At 35.6% G+C, this 22028-nt stretch overlaps 1 protein-coding gene across 3 annotated transcripts in view; it reads right to left on the bottom strand.

Annotated features, from left to right (window-relative positions):
- LOC106467214 (Bloom syndrome protein homolog) overlaps positions 1-22028 on the bottom strand; it is a 103047-nt gene that overhangs the window by 6959 nt on the left and 74060 nt on the right. For all 3 annotated transcript variants that reach the window (XM_022395348.1, XM_022395349.1, XM_022395350.1), the window contains exons 19-20: positions 15707-15888; positions 1215-1338 (exon numbers count right to left, since the gene is read on the bottom strand). In XM_022395348.1, coding sequence (XP_022251056.1) covers positions 1215-1338; positions 15707-15888 — 306 coding nt within the window. The remainder of the gene's footprint in view (positions 1-1214; positions 1339-15706; positions 15889-22028) is intronic.

Raw genomic sequence — 22028 nt, 5'->3', positions numbered from 1 at the left:
TATGTATATATAATTTATATTTGAGTGATAATAAACCTGAATTTCAAAATCATCTGTAAAACTTCCATGAAGAAATCCATTAAAATACTTTATGTGAGATGATAAGGATTTTACTATCAAAGTTCTGTTAATGCTGATAATGAAGTCTGAATTGTTTCTCCACATCAAAAGTACTGTAAAATCATTATATTTCCATGGATCTGTATTGGATAATTATAGTAATATCTTGACTATAATCTTGAATACTTTTTTGCAATATTTGTAGTTAAAATATTGGCTGACCTAATTTATAGGTGTTCTGGCCAATTTTGAGCAAAAAAGAAAGAAAATAAAGGTTTCACTGGGATGCCTGCAAATGGCTAAACTATAATTTCAATTCCTAGCTGAAGCATGAATCAATGCATGTGATGAAACTTGATTTTCCCTTCATTACTAAGTCAACACTCAAAATTGTGCCATCTGGAAGGAAAGCATGTCTTTGTACAAGAGCTATTGCATTATGAGAAAGTTACAGTATGGTTTGGATTCATGAGCCTCATTTCTCCAAGGAATTCTGAAATAACAGACTTCACACAGTGATAATAAATTCTATTAACCCATGCTGTCATTTTTAAACTTAAGGAAAAAAGGAAGAGTAGTTTTGAATAAAGACTTTGTGGAAGATGGTATTCCATTCCATATAGCACAAATTATCAAGATATTGCTGGGACATAGTTTTGGGAATTGAGTGATTGGCAGACATTTTCTTACGAGTGGTTAGCATAATTCATGTTTCATCCCTGGTGATTTTTTGGCTATTAAGCAACTTCAAATCAATGGTGTATTGTCACCTTGACAGAGCTGAAAAATAGCATATGATGCTAAGTGCAACTGTTAGAAATTGGGCAGTATTGTTTAGCTGTAAAACCTACATTCTCATAAATGAAAGCAACAGTGGATGTGAATAGTGATGGATCAAATGCTGTTAATATGTTAGCTGTGCAAATTTTCAATTATTTTTTTGTGCTGGAACTTCTTGTTTCATCATCTTATTAATCTATCAAATATAGCACTCTGATGATAGTTTTGAGTTATTAATGTTAGAATAACCCAACTAAATTTATAATAACCATGTATGTTTGTGTTAAAATAAATATTTATATGTTTACTTCATGTCAAATTATCTTCCAAACATATCTTGATAGGAGTGAAGCACACTCTTCTAGCAGACTTACCTTTGAAAATGTCCACAATATAGTTCAATGTATAATTGTTCTGTCGTCTAATTCCAACCATATTTAATACACATTGCACAATTGCTTTGGCATCTTCAGTAACGTTACACATTTCATAAGTTTCCTGAAACCATATTCAAAAAATATAATAAAAATTGTCACTCTTAAGATTATAATAAATATTAGAAATGACAAATTAAACTTAGCTTTAAATAAAATAAATTTAAAAATGTAAAGAGCATGTAAAATCAAATGAAAAAAACAACAACATGAAACCAACAGTACTTTATTTATCAAACTCCGAAAGAAAAATTAGAGAGCAAAATAAAAATGTTTAATGTGTGCAACAAAATGTTCAGACTGTGATATTCAAGTACACTGATATCCAAAACAAATTTAATGTATCTGCAAAAAATATAGATTGAGGATGCAGAGGAAAAAAGATTAACATAAATAATCAAAATATTCATTTAAAGTAAGTGTAGTCATTAATTTTCCAAACTGACTGACTTCATATTTGTGAGAATTCTAACAAGTCAGATAAACAATCCTAATGTGTTATCCCATAAACCAAAACTAGGTACATCACGGACTATTCTAAATAACACATATAGGAAATCTCCCTTCAAATTCATACCAATTTGTTCAAGTATCTCTGTCACCCTTTGATATGGTCTCCCTCCCAGGGGTGGACAGACACAGTCCCAAAGTGATACAAACTTCTACAATTACCATATGTAACCTTTACCTAGTAAAAGGATTATACAGTTTGTGGTCTTTAAACATCTTGTTAATTAGAACATCATAACTACATGTAAAACCTCTGCATGAAAATTTAGAAACATTATCTGAACATACCTAGCTAGTTATAGAAGAGTCAAATTAGTTACTATTTCAGTTACCACAAGACAATGCATGTGCTCTTTGTGAGCATATTTCTATCTATAATATTCTATGTAGGTTATCTATAATAATAAAAGGACATGTGTGACCACCATAACTCCAAGAGGAAAGAACTTAGAAATCTGAAATTTTGCACCCATATTAAGTGGACCTGAGGGTGTGCACCTGGGTATCATTACTTATCTTATCCGTATGTATGCACATCTTCTTAATGAGGCAAGCTAGTGAAAAATCACACAGAAAAGAAGTGGTTCCTTATATTACAAAATACTAAGTGGACCCTGAGGGGTGTGCACCTGGGTATTTTACTTATATTAGCCACGTGCATGCACATCTTTTTAATGAGGCAAGCGAGCAAAAAAAAAACATAGAAGACAAGTGGTTCCTTATATTACAAACTAGCAAAAGTAACCAGCTTTGCTCAGCTTATTAGGTTGACATATTCTAGACGACTATATCAGTGTGTGTATTCTAAACTTAGTTTAGCATAGAAGAACAGTCAAAAATATTTTAAACATTTTTATTTCTCAGAAACATAAAAACATAGTCATCTAGAATATATTGACATAACCTGAGCAAAGCCGGGTACTTTCACTAGTATTTCTCATAAAGCTGAAAGCTTTGCAAAGTAGAATTAACTGGAAATTTAGCAGTATAAATATTCAAAGAAAAGGTCCATAATCCAAAAAAATTATTAAGTCAAGAAAAAATCCATACTTTAATAATACTCCTACTTGCATAATATTAAGTTTTTTCTACCATAAATCTGTGAACAAGGACAGCATAGTCCATGATTCTCACTGAAGTTAAAAATACTTACATAGAAAGTTTTTGTTCAAGAGTCATGGAAATTAAAAGAAACAGAGAATAACACTGGACAACAAAAACTTTGCTACAGGAGAAAACTCAAGTGATTTGGGGTAATCTGATGGTGCTGATTTCAAAATTGTAGTCAGAATTTGTCCATCACCTCTAGCTTTTAAGTTATTGTAATATCTCAATATTTTATCAGCACTATGTGAAATACCATGTAATCAACTCAGTACAACAAATTTATGCTGTGAAATTAAGTTTACTTGACAGTTTAATGGGTAAGAAGCATACATTTTTGATAACTTCAAACTGACTGAATTGTATTGGTATAAAATTCTAAATATATTGTTCATTTATGTGCTATTTGTTCTTGATATAATTGTAGTAATTGCACCATTTTTGCTTCATTCCCATGCTCATTTGCTCTGCCCAGAAATCATGAAACCCTCACATGCTCAGTTTGCTAGAACGTTTGAGAAGTCCCTCAAGTGAGCATAAAAGGGGTGGAGTCAGACGTTTATCTTACAGTCACCTCTTACTCACTCACTTGGACAATTTGCCTCATTCTGCACACACAATCAAAACAAAGTCCGATCTTCCTACTTGCATCATACCTACGATATAATGAAATTCTGCAAAACTTGTTTTTGAAAAATCATTTAAACTTTAGTTCTGTAAATATAAATTATTTTATATATTTTAGAAAATCATTTGAAATGCTGGCTGCCTCCAGTTCAAGTCAAGTCTGAAAGTACAAAAATCACCCAAACAGTTTCTGCTACATTGGTGGAAAATATATTACAGTTTCACAAAAGAAAAACATCACACACTAGGTAAAGGTAGCTTACTACCAATATTTTGGGTGTGAAATTGGGGACCAAGAAAAACTTGGCTCCACATGTGTGCTGTAAAATTTACATAGCTGGCTTGACACAATGGCTGAATAAGAAGAGAGAGGGTATGGCATTTGTAGTTCTCCCATGATATGGCCTGAGCCCAAAGATCATTAAACTGACTGTTATTTTTACCCGAATAATGTTTATATATATTCAGGTAAAAACTAAACAACACACTAGATATCCAGATATTGCATCTGTAATGAAGCCAGTACCTCATGGGGATGGTTTTCCAGTGCCACATCCATCAGCAAATTGGGAAACAGAAGAGTTATCCTGCAAAGAAGACAATGAATCATCTTCATCTAGTAATTCTATTCCTGTGGCACCTCAACATAAACTACCTCATCTGATCACACAAGTGCTAAATGATCTGATTCATGACTTGTCTATGTAAAAGCAGCATGGGGAATTTCTTGGCTCTCATTTACAGCAATGGAATTTATTAACTCCAAGAACAAGAGTTTCGATTTACTGAAGTCAACATCAGAGTATTGCTTCTCATTACAGCATACTTTGTTTCTGTACAAATGTTGATGCACTAATGAAAGAATTAGGTACTAAACATCATCCTCAAGAATGGAGACTTTTTATTGACACATTTAGAGTTGGAGTGAAAGCTGTAATTTTGCACAATGGGAACACTGAGCCATCATTTCCTGTTGCTTATGCTCTGAACATGAAAGAAACTTATTAAAGCATGCAAATTATATTTAAGGCCATCAAATATGATCACCCTAGGTGGTGATCCAAAAGTTATAGCACTCCTGCAAAGTGGATATACCAAACATTGTTGCTTATTGTGTCTCTGGGACAGCCGAGATGAAAAAAATCATTTAAAAAAGAAGGAATGGCTAATGAGAGAGAATTGCATTCCAGGGAAACAGAATATGGAGTGTCAACCTTTAGTGAATCCTCAAAATGTGTTTCTACCCCCACTTCATACTAAACTGTGACTCATGCAAAATTTTGTAAAAGGAATGAACAAAGATGATAATGGTTTCAGATATCTGCCTGACAAGTTTCCAAAAATCAGTGAAGCAGAAATGAAAGAGGTATCTTTGTTAGGCCACAGATTTGAGAAGTGCTGATGGACAATGATTTTGAAATAGTACTCAATCAGAAAGAACTTGCTGCCTGGAAGTTATTCTAACTGGTTGTCAAAAATTTCTTAGTAAATCACAGAGATGAAAACTAAGCTGTGATGATTGATGATATGCTTGAGGAATAGGATATCACTAAAGATGCACTTCTTACACTTCGTTCCAAATGATGTAGATGCAGTGAGCGATAAGCATGGCGAGCACTTTCACCAAGATATTTCTACAATGGAACAGCGATATCAAGGATGATGGAATCCTGCAATGATGGGAGATTACTGTTGGTTTATACAATGTGAAACTGAGAACATACACAAAAGGCACAAGTCAAGCAGATATTTGGTAACAAAAAATAATAATACCATGATGAAAGTTTTGAACACAGCTTGAACGTATTTTCAGCAAATAATCTTATCATACTCATTGCTTTTTTAAACTGATGTTGCTATTATGTGTTGTTTTTGAACATTCTTAAATGCAATTTTCAATGAATAGTTATTTTCACAGTATACAAGAATATTTTGAATAAATCTATCATAACTCAAAAACTAGTTTTCAACATAATTTTTAGAATCAATATTGTAAAATTACTCAGAAACATTTGCATTTTTTCTAACAACAGAGAAATTTTGTTGTTGTTGTTGTTGCTCCGTGTATTAGCAATTCAAACATGTACAGCACTGAAAAAGACCAAATATTTGAAGGCTAGCAATTGTACCATAAATCAAAGGTCACAGTCATGATAAAAATAATCCATAGTTTCCTTACAACATTGGGCCACTTGTACTGAACAATATGTTTCATGTTACAACTTTGCAGTAAAGTGGGAGCTAGTGATAACGTAACACAATAATGCAACAGGAACAATGTTCTGAGACAATAAATATCTCCAGTAATATTATGTTTTAGTTAGGGGAAAATATCAATTAGTAGTATGGTTAAGCATATTAACATATTGTATTTCATAAATACTGAGGGAAAATCAACTATTTTTTGAAGGAAAAATAATTGTTTATGTATTACAGTGTGATGTAGTCTAGCAATTATACAAAAATATATTTGATTGAATTGAACATAATTTCAAAGCCCATAGCTAATTTATAAAACAAGCTCATAACCTTTGACAATCTGTGGTCCAAAAGACCTCTGTACAGTTAGAAAACATTGAGTTGCTTGGGTATTATACAATGAACCATGATGTTACAAGTAAGGACTTGCTTAGTTTTATCTTCTTTTTTTTTCATTTCTTGTTAGTTTAGCAATATTTCTGTGATCATTGTAATAGATTTAAAGTTGTTAAGCATCTTATCACACTTACTGGTGATAATATATCATTAAAAACATGACTAGGACATTGTAACATCATAACTAACAAGCTATCATTGCTGACTCTAACCAGGACTTCTAGTAAAGTGCATAGAAAAAACCCAGAAACTAGAGACCCAAATGATTATTCAGTTTCCTCTTATGTAACTGTCCTACTGTATGGGTAAATGTAAACAATGAATCAAGTAGACTCCATGGTTTCCAACATTAAACTCGACTCTTAGTTACTTTCAATACAACATTTTGCTTTATCACATCTGGTACTATATTAAGAAAGTGTGACTATAAAGTTACTTCTTGCATTCCATTAATTATAACTTAAGGGTATCACTTATGCTATGTGATTGTCCTCTGACATTATGTCCTGTATATATAAGCTTTCCGAGTTTCCACATGTCAGTTTGCTTACAAAGATTCCTGAGAATGGTTTCTCTCTGAGATCACATAGCACTAGTGAAGTTTTTCTATTCCAGTAAATGTAATTTAGGGGTGGCTTGTCTTTTGTTATAATATAGCCCAAAAGCCCTGCTTAATCTCAACCATAAATTTGAGGAGACAGGAACTGCTGCAGAAATTTAAAAAGTTTCACTGCACAAGACAATCAAGAAGAAAAATGCAACACCCATCAAGTTGCCAGGTCTACTGGTTGACCCAAGCCAATTGTGTGGAATGTGATGTGCAAGACACTAAAGCTGTTTCCATGCACGGTTGGCAGGATGAGGGAACTGCTTCCAGCTAATCCAGAGAAGCAGCTGAACTTTGCCTTGGAATTTGTAGCACTGTTCAACTGGATGACAATTGACTTGACAACATTTTGTAGACTGATGAAGCCCATTTTCTCCTCTAAAGCCATGTGAACATCCACAATCACATAACCTGGAGTAAGATCAATCCACAATTCAATTAGCACTTAATTCTGCTAACATGTGTTACAGTTTGGAAGTTGTAAGCAAATGAAAGCATGAAATAAATTTATAGTCACCCTGTATATCAAACCATATAACTTATTTCCTTGGCTATAATTCTGCAAGTTTTACCCTACATTCCATTCAAGTATCTCACATTCAATGAATTTAACATTATTATATAAATAATTTACCAGGATTTAGTAAAATTGTTGAATAGTAAATTTTGTAGACAATCCATGACCTTGAGATATAAATACATGTTCAGATATTTAAGGCAAAATGTCATAGTTTATTTGTTGGACAAAAAAACTGGATGCAAGGTAAATGTAACTTTTGAAAAAAAATAAAAAATTCATACATAGGATGCATACAAATGGCTGTATTTATTTATTTCATCACATCTGTTTTGGCATGATTCATGGTTTTTATCAACACAAGTAGTGCCAAAATGTTCTGTATATCAATTTTAAATTCATTGCCATTGTGTAATTTCAGTTTCAAGTCTATCACGCGAAAGTACTTTTACACAATGTGATAGCATAAGCAGTTCAAGGACACAGAGTTTGTATGTTCTGAGAAAAGTACTTAACAACAAAGCATATTAAAGTGAAGACACCATTACTTTGGTAACTAAGACCTTTCAACTTAACTGATGAAAGCCTATAAGGGGAAGGTTTCTGTTGAAGTTGACATTACAAAGGCTATGGTGTTTAAGTTCTAAAAACACAGTCATGCATACAGTATTAAGATGGTTCAAAAGCTGTTTAAAAAATAAGACTAAGAACCAAACTCATGCCAATCGTCTTGTTTGACTGGAATTATCATGACAATACATTTCTTAGTTATATTATTATGTTCAATGAGACAAAATTCCATTTGTGTGAAACAATCAAATGACATAACTATAAACTATGGAGAGATAGGAACACAAACTCATGAGAGCTAATGTGTGATGTGCTGTTTCTACAGAAATGTGTGAGGGTCATGGAGATCAAGCTAAATCAGTAAAGAGTTTGGAAAAGAAAATCAACAGGCAGATCTCACCAAACCAAAACCTCTGGGTAGACTGTAGAATGGTGACCAGAGGAAGGTACAGGCATATGAAACTGCTCAGTAATGGGAGATGAATGCATTAGATGTCCACTTTCCAGTCTGCAAGATCTCCACAAAAGGTTGGCATTAACAAGAAGCAAGAAAGGCTGTGATAAAATCAATTGGACGGGAGGTGATGTTATAAAAATTTTTGTTCAGACACACCCTAAAAAAATGTGTCAGGTGGATGAGCTGACACACCCAACTGGTTAAAGTGAAAGAGGATAAGTCCCTAAAAGAGAAGGTGAGTCATGGGAAATACAAGTGGCAGCAATGTCAATGAAAAGGGATAGTCTGAATGAGATAGTAATAGACAGATGATTAGGAATGGAACAATCACATAACAAAGAAATAGAAGGGAGGAAGATGGGAGAAAAGCAACTGATCACCCCGTCCTATGCATCCCAAGTTTTGGATGAAGAGTTGTCAGGGAACAGTCAACAGGTCCTTATGATATAGCTCGTTTGTTTTTTTTTAATTTTTGCACAAAGCTACATGAAAGCTATCTGCGCTAGCCAGTCCTAATTTAGCAGTGTAAGACTAGAGGGAAGGCAGCTAGTCATCACCACCCACCGCTAACTCTTGGGCTACTCTCTTACCAACGAATAGTAGGATTGACCGTCACATTATAACGCCCCCACGGCTGAAAGGGCGAGCATGTTTGGTGTGACGGGGATTCGAACCCACAACCCTCAGATTGCGAGTCAAGGGCCCTAAACACCTGGCCATGCCGGGCCCCTTATGATATAGAGGACAGGAGGAGGCAAAGCATGAATGTCCAAATGACGATTACCACAAATGAGTAAAAGAGGAAAACAGCTGAAAGAAAGGGAATAGTGCTAGGCAAGAAATGAAAGATGTGGATAACAACACTTGGTAGCCAGCAATTGTTGAAGCTGACAAAATACTAAGTAAAGCATAGGTCCCAAAAGTGGGTACCTCCCTGAGAAATTATGTGAAAAATAACCATAGAAGTGTCAGAATGGATCATCATGAGATTACACAACTACAACTGAAGGTTCTGACAAGCCCAAAAAGCTGCAAACATCTCCAGAATGTCAATAAGTCGAGATCACTCCAGTGGAGACCAGATCCCGAAAAGAGTGGAGGTGTTAAGACCCACTTCCCTCTATTGGAAAGGAAGGCATCAGTGTAAGCATGCAAGTTGTGTGGAGGGGGTGAGATGACATACTCTGGCCCATGTTGGAATGATCAAGTCACCACAACAGTTAGGGAGGAAAATATGAATAGAATGACACAAGGGAAAAAAGGGAATGCAGAACATGTGCTAAAGATCCTCCAAAGCCCATTGAAGTGACTGTACAGGTAGAAAAAAGCAAGAGATCCCAAAAGTGAGAGAACCTTACATGCAGGAAGAGAAGGAGACTAAAGAGCCTTCAATACCAAAGTCTCCATGGTGTGAAGATGCAAGGGAGATGGTTGAGCCTGCCCCATACAAGATTCAAGAAAACTCCCAGGAATATGTTGAAGATGCAGAGGATGAGGTGAAAGAGAAGGTGAAGTGTAAAAAGCAGGAACAGATCTCAAGAAAGAACTTGCAGAATCTAAGGGATGCCAGTGAGAGGAGACTATGTGTGTACATGGGAGGGAGGAGGGGGAAGAAGAGGTGGACACTAGAGGTTCCAGAGCCAAGAACAGACTTCAAGGAAGAGTTACTGAAAAATGTCTCACCCAGTGGGAGGGGGAATGGTAAGTAGAAGCAATAAGATGAGGAACAGATGGGGGATAGCCAACAAATGTATCAATATCTAACGAATAAGGAAGGAAACCAGAGAAGCAAAGGAAGGTTGTTGGTGAGCAGCCCCAGCCCGAGAAGTCAAGAAATGGGAACATCTCCAAAGATTAGTACAGGGGCAAGACTTGGGTCAAGGAGAGAAAAGGAGGGAAGCAGACACTCAAAACAAGAGCATCAAGACTGAGAAGGTTCCAAGAACAGAAAAACAAAGACAAAGTAGAGACAGTAGAGAAAGAAGATAAAGGGGCAAACAAATAAGAATGGGTGGCCTCATCAAAACAACCAGGATCATGGCGAAGAACCATAGTGAAGAGGTGAAGGGCAGAGATATGGCAAAGAAATAAAGAAGAGTAGATTGCAGAAAGAAGAGACAAAGAAGGAGAACGTGGAGTGTCACAAGAAGATACAAGGAACACAACAGATTGGGGTTCAAAATATATAAAAGAGTCATCATCTTATGCCATAGCAAAATAGTCATAAAAACGAAGGGGACAAAAAAGACAATGACCAATGTGGAGGTAGGACACAGGGGAAGGCCCACAAAGTAAAGCAACTCAAGAGTCATTATGATAATATCAGCAAAAAGAGATAGAAAATCACACATCTGACGTAAGAGTGTAGTAAACAGAAATGGAGGTACCTATTCCTCATCAGAGAAAGAAGAGCCAGAAATAAAGGCAGGAGGTGAAAGAGCTGGCAAAAATTATCCACAGAAGGCAATGAAACAGAATGATGAGGGATCTGAACTGGAGACAAAGTAAGCAGAAGGGAACCAACCACCTGTACGATAGCAGTAACATCATATTTGAAAAATATAAGCAGTGAACAACATGCTTCACCACAGCCCTTTAAGATTATGGTAATTTAATATGTCCATAATATCATAGTGCCTCACCAAAGATTGAAATCCAAGGGCTGTCACATGCCAGGCATTTGATCTGCTAAGTGAGCTAAAGGTAAAAGTAACTGAATGTTAGCTCCAAGAACAGTTAAATTGCCTCTGGTTTTTAATCTTTCCTCTTTGGAGAAATGCCCAAAGAGGAAAGACTGGGCCTTTGGACTTTTCTTCTTTAATTTCAGTATTCACAATAATTGTTTGAAAAATCACAAAGAAGAAATGTGGTGTCTAGAGTTACAATCAGGTGGATGGAACAAAAGTGCAATGAGGACAAAAGTACCATAACACTAAATAAAGGAAAGCTGTAAATCAAAGCAACTAGAAACTTAAGTACCACAGGAAAAAACATGTCTAAATACAGACAGTGCTGATGAAAGAATGAGGCTGTGATCATGTGCTAGTGCTTATGAGGATTACTGCAGATGGAGGTTGCATTGCTCCCCCCTATTTGTGGAGGGCTACAGCATTATGAGAATTATGTCATAGGCTGGCACAATACACATAGACATGTGTAAGGGTGAGAGTTTGTTCAAGGCCTGTGGCATGTGCAGGAAATTCCATGGCAGTTGTGTATGAAGTAATAGCTCTTAGTGGTGCAGAGAGGTAAATAATGTTTCTGACCTACAATTTACACCTCATGTGCAGGTATACTTGCTGACATCAGGAACCACATCAGTGGAACAACTGATGCAATTCCAAAATGCATGTTTGTTACTGTATTTGATGAAAAGCAAGGATGCCTGAAAAAGTGCATTAAGGTTAACTGAATTCATGTGGATATGGTATGAAACCTGAAGGTAAGAAGACAAACACGTGCTCCACTTCATGACTATCTTTCTTCATTTAAAAGATATTACACTTCAAAATGTGTACTATCACTTGTAGACAGCCTATACTCAAGAGTAGGGTTGACATGTTTAAATTATAACTTAGCACATTTTTTTTCATGTGACAAGTGTGATTGCTTTAATGTCATACAAATTACTTCCTAGAGGGGCTTTTAACAGAAATGGAAATATTGCCTAAGTGGTGATGGTGGTAAGTTACACACTTTTCTTTTTAAAATCAGTTATCTATTTATCAAATAAATATGTAAGTAAATGAATCAACATCAAAACATAAATAAGATACAATAGACATGCTTTTTTAATCTGTTATAATCACCAGTCTAAATCTTATTTAAAAAAAGACATCACACTGTACTGGAAAGTAAGTTTTTGTTAGTATAGTTACATAGGTTGACAGTTCAAATTATGGTTCACCATGGTCAGCTAAAACGTATACTACTGTCAAATCTTACTTTTTTATATTTTACACACAAAGAAGTCATACAATGTTATTATGTATATTATTATTATTATAACTTCAAGTATGAAAGTGAACCCCTTGACAGTTACTAACACTATTTTCATTTCAACTGGTTGTCAGTGTCATATTTCTGCACAAAATGACAATTTTTATTAAAAAATAGAAACAAAAAGTATAATGCAAGAAACATTACAAGCTTTAACTATACAAGTTTTAAACTATGTTATGAAGTTAAGAATACAAAAAACAAGAACATTTTCTTTAACAAAAATTCAGGTTCTCTCCCTCACTGTTGCATCATCTGGTAAAGTATTCTACTCACACTTCTTTCATTAACTGCCATATGCTGTGCAATTTTGAGCCACCTGATTCCTGTTTTGTTTTAGCAGCCGTATATATATAAAGAATTTATGAATTTTTGGCTATTCTAGGTTATTAATGCCTTCCATGTGAGGCATTTTTGTAAATGAGCTAAAAAAAAGGTCAGGTTTTATTTCACTTTTTGATAGTCTATACTTATATATCAATGAAACAACAAAAGTTCTTTAATGATCTATTACATTTCTGCACAAAATATACTTGATAAATAAATGTTATACAACTGGATTTATACATTATACATAAAGTTTTCAATGAAACTACAGCAAAGAATAGGAATGCTTTTCTCCAGCATTTATGAAACATATTTCAGAATAAATCTGACAGAAATCAGCACAAACAGTATTTCCAATGGAATCTAGTGAGCACTGATTGTAATACATGATATCATGCTGTATAAATTAAAAATACAGCAAGAAATGGTTTGCCCAATTTAATTCAAATAAATATTTTTTTAAACATGGAGAGTGCCTAAGTTACCTCAGTCAAATCAGAAAAGGGGTTAAAGTCTAATTTTGCAGCTCAGTTTCAGAGCATCCTACAAGTCTTAAAACATATTGTCATTTTTCTTTGATGCTTGAAATTTTCATACCAAAACAAGTGTGGAAAACTTTAAGAAGATTCCTCTCACACAAACTCAGAGCTGCTAGTTTTGGTTAAGTTCCCTTCAAGAAGTCCAATTTTAATTATCAGACCAGTTGTCCTAATTTTTTGTTTCCTTCAATAAGATTTACATGATATTTCATTATGATTTATACAAGTTTGTAATAAAGTTGAGTTTTCTAAAATGTGTCTTATCATATTATACTGTAACATTAAATTTAAAAACAACAAGGGACCTTTTGGTCCATCTAACTCATTCCAATCACTAACTTAAAAAAAAAAGCCAGCCCTTATCATTCAAATCTTTATCTAGCCTTCTCTTAAATTAATTGCATCCACCACATATGAAGGCAATCCATTCCAAATGCCAACGACCCTGTTAGAAAAATAATTTTGTTTCAGCTGAAGATGACTTCTACCCTGCCAGAATTTATAGTTGTGTTCTCTAGTTCTACCATTTTCACCGTTAAGTATGAAAAAAAAAGACTATGGATCGATACTGTCAATTCCTTAACAATTTTAAACACGTCAATCAGTCAGATTACCTTTAACTCTTGATTTTTCAAGAGAAAATTTCAGAGCCTTTCCATTCCAGGTAGCCTCTGAACTGTTCCCAACAATTCAATGTCCTTATACATTCCAGATTTTATTCAAACTCAATGTGCACGCAAGAACACATGATATTATTATTGTTAAGTCAGGTTTAACTTGTTGTATTCGTTCTTTTCAGCTATCAGTTTAGATTTGTATTTGACAATGTAATTCTTGAGAGAGGCATAAGACAAAATGTTGTGTTTGGATAAAATACTTTTTTTCCTGAAGTGTATTACTCACTTTTTTTTGTTAATATTGTTTCAATAATCCAGTCTGCTGATATGTAATTGAATGTCCTTCCTAAAATACAGTCCAAGATTGAACATAATACTCAAATGTGGCCTAATCAGTGACCTATACAATGAGATTATAACCACTTTTGAGTTTTATTCAATATTTCTGTAAATACAACCTAAAATCCTATTTGCTAAACCACTACCCACAGCAACTGGCTTAAGAAAATGATCAGCCACAATGCTAAGATCCTCTTTTTAACACTATTAAGATTAAATTTATAATTCAAATTAAGACTGCACATAAGCCTTACCTTGCAATTATTAATGTTGAAAGATATCTGCCATTTATTCACTCAACTCACCAAATGATCTAAATCCTTTTGAAAAACAGCAGCACTCTCTTCACAGCCAGCTGGCAACATTCATGACCTTAGCATCCTCAGCAAATTTAAATAATTGCTATTACTATGAGAATGAATGAGCTTGAATGTTGGATATCAAGTATATGGTAGAAATTCATTTGTGATTTTGGGGTAATTATTTTGAAATACACTAAGCAGTTTACAAGATATTTTTCTTATAATTTAGAGAAATAGTTGTTGAAACACAGCAGACAAGGAATGGGTTAACAAACATCAGATTTTAATTCTTGTATTCATTATTGTTAGATATGTATGACTGTTTCAATTTAAGTTTAATGTGAGTGTTATGATTTTGATAGTTTATATAGCATGGGTGTTATATTTAGATATTTTTAGAAGCAACATTTTTTAGTAAGTTTGTTTACGTAACCATGAATGATACATTATGTAGTTCAATTGTTATGAATTAGCAATTGTTTACAATAGCGTGATTATTGCTTCATGATGCTAGAACTTCCTGAATTTCTCATTAGTTTAATTGAGTATTATTGCATCAGAATATCTAGTATTGCATGAAATGTTCTAGACTTCTGTGGGAATATAAATATGTGTTAAAAAATCATGACTGATTTCTAGTTTTAGACTGCATGATCATGAGTTTAGTGATAAAGAGTGTATAGTGCAATACTTAAAGTGAAATTATCACAGACTTTATTGTAAAAACAGAGTAGAGAAGAATAATTTGTTTTGTCAATTGTGTTCTAAAGTCACTGAACCAGCCTGTGTGGACTTTGACAAAAAAAGAGACAATTATTTAAAGCTCTGGATACAACTGTGGTAACTAACAGTGTAATGAACATTTGTATACAAGTCTGATTTGTTTTTAATATAATATTTTAAACAAGCAGACTGTGTTCCTATTTATTTATAGTTGAAATTCATCACCAACAAGTCACTGACACCTATGGTAAAGAATCTGGCATAATAAAACCTGACAACTATGAAGTTAATATATCCAGTCTTTACTTCTCAACTGTTTGTTAATATACAAATGTTATATTACTTCAACCCAACAGCTGCGTGAAAGCATTAATTATTAACAATATTAGGTTACATATAATTTTTAAGGAAATTATTAGCAGGGTTTTTTTTGCACATCTGCTGGACTTTTCAAGCTTAATCTACCAGTAGTTCTTACTTTGAGGTAAAAGTATATTAAGCTTGAAAAAATTGAGAAGTATCTCCTTTGAAAACATAAGAAAACTTGAAAGCTAGAAAAGTTCAAAATAAAATATAAGAGGAAATATAAATAAGAATACCTTTGAGTTACAGTTGTCACAGGTGGTTTTAGAACTTGATATACAAAGCTGCTTATCAAAGATCTCTCCAAAGTATTCCAACATCTGGACTCTTCTACAATCTGCTTTGTTTTCACAGTACTGGACCATTCGGTATAAGTTATCCAAGTGAGTTCGTTTGGCTTGGGGGTTCTCACAGTCCTCTAAAGATGTTTTAGTGAAGATAATTGTAGTTTACAGATAATAAATTCTGGTATAATACTGTGGTATTCAAATAAAACTGCTGTCAAACAAAAAGTATCAAGTACCCACAATACAGCTGGTTTTGGAAGTGTTATGCGGGAAATAAAATGAATATGAACAGCAAAGGAAAAACAAGCAAAGTGTACAAATACAAGTATTTCATACAATGAATAGTATTTTGGGGCTTTATCTATCAATTTATCACTAGTCAACTTGAATAATTATTATGAAACTGGCTGCTGTGGCAAAGATAAATAATTTCTTATGCCTGCATTTAATGATTACAGTAATCAAAATAATAATCATACCACAGTGTTAAATCAGACCAAAGTGCTAGTGGGATATCCAACAATTCTTAGAATAATAGTTATGGTGTGAACACCTTTTACATGCTGGTGAAGATGTAAGCTTGTAAAAGGCATTTACACTGTAACAATTGTTGTAACAAATGGCCTATAAAAGTAGTATTTTGACCACTACTACGTTTGTTGTATCCCAGCAAGCCTGAAGAGCTCTAGATTAAATGAAACACGTTGTTGGTAATGGATATGACAAATATAGTATGGTTTAAATGCTGTTAATTTACATTATTCTAATTCTTGAAAATCCCTAAGGTCCTAGATTAAGAATGTAGTGTTAAAAAATATCAAGTATCCACAATACAGCTGGTTTTGGAAGTGTTATGCAGGAAATAAAATGAATATGAACAGAATATGAAATCCCTAAGGTCCTAGATTAAGAATGTAGTGTTAAATAATATAATAGGCCTGATATAACATCTTATGACAAGTATAATTAATTCTTAGAAAATCTACATCAATGATAATGCTTGGAGATGGCTTGAATGGGTAATGAAGAAAAAGTTTAATATAAGTTTAACATAACAGAAAATGTACAATGTTTCGACAAGGTTTTGTCATCCTCAGGTACAAGTAGTTTACACTGACACAAATATATATATACAGTATGAAACAAAGACGTCACATGACCGTATATTGTTGCATCAATGATATCCCCCATTATAATATTTAAGGAGATGAAACCCAACTCATACTAACTTGTACAAGTCTATGTACTACCCTTTAAAATGAGAATAATATTCAGGTGCACTGATAACTAACAGATAAGTCTAAAGTATCTGCAATAATGCAGGTTATGGAAATATACTGTAGAGAATAATTTATAAAAAAAGATAGCAAATAAAACATAAAAGTGAACAATTACACGATAATTTATAAACTATGCCTGAACTGTCTGACTTCTGTGGTGAGGGAGAATATCACTTATAGAAAAAAACACCTAACCTGGGAAGGAAGGGGAACACAAGGCCAAAGTAATACAAGTTTCAAGACATTGGCATATGCAACCTTATCCAAGTGTAGGGATTTAAATCGTTTATGACCTTTTGGTTAACAAAAATGTCATACTACGTACAGAACACCTGCACAAAAATTTATCTGATTATATTTGAACAAAGATATATTCTATGCTAGTTATGGCAGAGTGAAATTCATAGCTGTGACCTCTGTTTAAGGTACAGGATTAACAAAGGTTTACAGCCTTGGTACATTTTCAGTAGTTAGAAAAGAATAAATATTAAATGATCTTTCCAATCATCAGGATATGTTATTTCTATTGGAATTAACATAAAGATTTTCTAAGAGCTTATGCAAAATATAACTAACTCTGTAAAAAACTTCACCATATCATTATCCCTATGTGCATGCATGAGGGTCAAAGTGCACAAGTCAGAACATTTACAGTTACATTCAAAATTTGATTAAATGGCTTTATTATAAATGTATTTCAATAAACTTGGCAATTCTCCTTTTTGATTTTCCTTCTTCCTTTATATGGGTTTCAGAATGTTCACTAACTAGAAACATCAACTGTAGATATTGAGAGATCAGAATTTAAAATAAGAACATCTTACATACTTTATTTTCTGGGATATCAATAAATTTGTTATTGTGGTTGGAAGTTGCAAATATAACCATATCTTAAATATACAGGGTCAAGAAAAAATGACAAAGAGAATGATAATATTTTTCTAAACTGGAAATACATCCCCAATAGATACTTACCTCCATACACAATTACATCTATTCTCAATTTAACTGCCCTCTAATGCACAAATTTTCACCTGTTAATAGCCTTGAACTCCCATCTAATACCACTTGTATATGTGGTTCAGCTGCATTTAACATGCTGGCTGCCATGTGCCCCACCGGTGCATCACAACTGATTTTTAGTTATGTGTCACAGACAATTATGTTTCAAAACCAAAGTTCTCTTGTGGCACATGAGTTTGAGACACTGTGACTGCTCCTCAGCACCTTTGAAGGTTTAATTCTAGTTATAATTAATTTATTATGTGGCAGCCAATGTGTTAAGCATGCAAGTAAGAATGTGACAACCGTCCACTAATAGGAGTGCGTCACACTATCACAGCTGACTCCCTTTATGCAGTTGAACCCAATCGTCACTTCGAGATTATGCATGTAAAACAGTGGAAGTGAGAAGGAGGTGAGTATCTATCGGAAATATATTTTCAGCATTGAGGATGTAACATCCAGTCTGTGGTAGGAGGAAGTTCACAGCCCACTTATGTTAGCTAGTCCAGCTCCAACCAAAACCAACATCCAGGCAGCAGTAGGAGGAAGAGTTCCCAGTCAGAGGGGTGAACTGAAAAATAGATGTAAAAATCCAGTCCAGACCAGAGGCACCTGGAATAAAACATTAGACCCATGCCAGGAGGATAGTCACACCTTTTACACAGGCAGAATGCTACAGCCCTACTCTTGACTGAGTGGAAATTGTGCACATGCAAGAGGATTCTTCCATGTTCCACCACCACACCAACAAGGAGCTGATAAGTGGTAAGGATTCCCAGAGAAAGAGCAATGGATGACCACAAAAGCCTATTTTGAAAGGCAGGCCATTCCTGATTCCAGTAGTATAAGGAATGTCAGAGATGAGCAGCAATCTCTTTCTGTTTTACTCATGTTAGTCCATGAGTGTATGGTTTAGTACGAACATATCTATGATGCAGTATACTGCAAGGAAGAACCTGGAAGTGGTCTTGTGAAACACCCCATCTCAACGGTGCGAATTTTGGATATTAATGGACATGGACAGGCACCACTCACTACAGAGCAGGATCCATAACATGTGAAGTAGGCCGCTGATAAAAAAAAGAAACAAAAATAACTTACCCACTCAAAGATGTACCAACGTATGGAGAATGACTACAGAAGGAAGACAATATCCAGCTGAGCAGAAAACTGCCAGATGGTGCAAGTTGTAGCATGACACCAAGGTGTGGGGAGTGTTCCGCATGCTGGCCTGGATAATCTCCTCTAAAGAACAACAGAAATGAGCAGCCAAGGGCACTGGGAGGTGATGGATCAGATGGGATGGTACACAGAACAACTGCCAAGATTCAAAAGAAAGGGAGGAATATACAATATGGATAATCTGACAAACCCAATCAGTAAGGGTAATAGGAGAATATCATGAGAATGGATAAACTCCAATGGACAAACAAACAGGAGCAAGAGAGTCATGGAAGGGTGCTGTGCACAATGCGCAGCACAGTAAAGTAAGGAATGGACATTGGACAATCCAGATCACAGTGGGAGTAAATATGGGATATGGAAAGAATGGAAATACCTGGAGAGGAAAACATGTGGCAAAATGAAAGGGAAATGACAAGGCCACCCCATAGCCTGCAATGGTTGATAAAGATAGACCTCTGTCAAACAATCATATAAAAACAGATATCTGAGGAAGGGGAGAATCCAGGCTGGATAGACTAACGACAGAATATTCTCCACTTATGTTGATACACAGACATGGATGTGGAATGGACAGTGAGAGAAAACTGGGATGCTACACATGTGGATAGTTCCAAACCCCTTACAAGAGACCAGTCAAAAGCTACGTATGAAGCCGGGATGTGGGAGCAGAGGGATGAAGTACCACTGAGTGAGATTGCCAGAGGAGGTAGAGGTATTGGAGGTTGTTCCTGGAGAAGTGACGAGGACAGATATGATGGTTGAGCCAGCCAAAAGGACCCAACACAGAGTGGATTGGATGAGAGAAAATACTCAGTATAGAAAACTGATGCTAGGGTATACATACAGGAAAGGTCCTTCCAATCCTGGCTGAACACATCCACAGCCAAAGCCAATGGATGTGGAACTGGGGGCCAAAAGAGAGGAAGCTAGGCATTCAAAAGAGAGGCAAATGCATCTAGTTGGGGAGTATCCAAATGAGAACACAGCTATCAGAATACCTGGGGATCAAGAAACCATTCTGTGGGTAGAATCTTGTGTGAACAGGACAAACAATCCGCGACAAGACTGAGGGTAACTGGTATGTGACAAGTCAGTAAATGAATTTGATGACTGTGAGCCCTGAATAGGAGATCTAGAGTGAAGGAACGTAAGGACCAGGATCAAGTGCCCCCTTGATTGGTGATGTAAGAGACAACCTTTAAGTTGACGGAATGAATCATAACTGTCCTGCCCTGCAGAGATGACAGAAAATGAACCATTGCCCGTTGAACAGAAAGGAGTACCAAAAGGTTGATGTGAAGACTCACCTCCTCCTGAGACCAATGGCCCAAGACTTCCTGTGTAATGCAGCATGCACCCCATCCTGACATGAGGCATCTGTGAAAGTATGGCCATCCAGACAGGTAGAAGGAATAGGTACCTCCACTGTCATGTTGTCCTTGCCTAACCACCAAAGGAAGTCAGACTGAAGGTAATCAGAAAGGGATATCTGTAAATCTAGAAGGTCCCTGATGAGGAGCCAATGAATTTGTAGTACCCACTTCAAGGAATGCATGTGGGCATGGCCTAGAAGGATAAGTGCTTCAAGTGATGCCCAAGTCCACATAAGAGACAGAACCTCTCGTGCAGTGGGAGATGATGCTCATAGTGCCCTCTGAACTAAAAATTCCATGGATAACAGATGAAGAGGAGAAGGCTGGGCTCAACTGAGATGTGAGTTGAAAAACACCCCAGATGAACAAGATATTGGGTGGGGTAGATAACAGACTTCTCCATCTAGATAAACCAACCCACATGATCAGCTTCTCTGGGGAGAAGTTGGGTGTGTGAAGAACTCTCTGTAAAGGATGGAGTCAATAGGAGCCAGTCATCCATAAAATGATGGAATTGATAAACATGATCCTTGTGGATGAAATGTAAAAAATCACATGAAGCCTGAGCAATAGGGATGTGAAGATAAGCATCAGACAAGATGAAAGTCATCATCCAAAGGCATCAGTGAACAACGGTACAATGTGCAGATGTAGTGCGAGAAGGAGGAACCTGTAAAGGAGAAGAAGGAAGAGGATGGGAAATGGAGGAGGTAGAGAAAATTGGAAGTAAGGGAAGTGTGCAGTCTAGCAGATTCAACACGAGACTCCAAGGTGTCTGGAAGCCCACCAAAGATGACAGACCTCAGAAAAGGGACTGATCAAAGATCTCTCAAAGAAATCCTGGGGGGGGGGGGATGCACGTGTCAAGAAAGCACCCTGACCCAAGATATCCCAGCAACACAGGAGCCAAGTGGGAATGGTCAGACAAAAATAATTTGGACAAGTTGGTGAGTAGGAGGGTATGGGCTTCTGCTGAAAGCCCTTGGGAGAACCACGAAAAGCCTCAGACAACAGGTGAGTGGACGATAAATGATGGAGGAGGTTTGAGGGAGAAATGGAGGCAAGCAAATTATGCTTGATAAAAATGCCCTGAGGTATCAGAGTCCAAATCCCAAGGGTAAGAAGTGAATCCAATTGTTGTCCATCGAGAAAGGATTTGCTGAACAATGATATGCAAGTGCATGAGCCACTGCAGTACCTAACCCCCACACACACACATAATTGTTCAGCAAAATGTTCATCATGGACCTCAATATCAGATAAAGAGGGAAATCAAAACTTGGAATTAGGTGCTACAGTTAATAAGGAAGGGGAGAGATCAATTGACATAGGTGACACAGACAAAATGCAACATACCTGTGATATCAAGTCTAAAAATGGTAACTGGGGTCTATGTGCTTCAGTACGTGCTTGCATGGCAAAGGAAGT

Source organism: Limulus polyphemus, unplaced genomic scaffold, assembly GCF_000517525.1.
Source record: "Limulus polyphemus unplaced genomic scaffold, Limulus_polyphemus-2.1.2 Scaffold2530, whole genome shotgun sequence".
NCBI classification, from domain to species: domain Eukaryota; kingdom Metazoa; phylum Arthropoda; class Merostomata; order Xiphosura; family Limulidae; genus Limulus; species Limulus polyphemus.
This window is presented reverse-complemented; position numbering and strand designations above follow the sequence as displayed.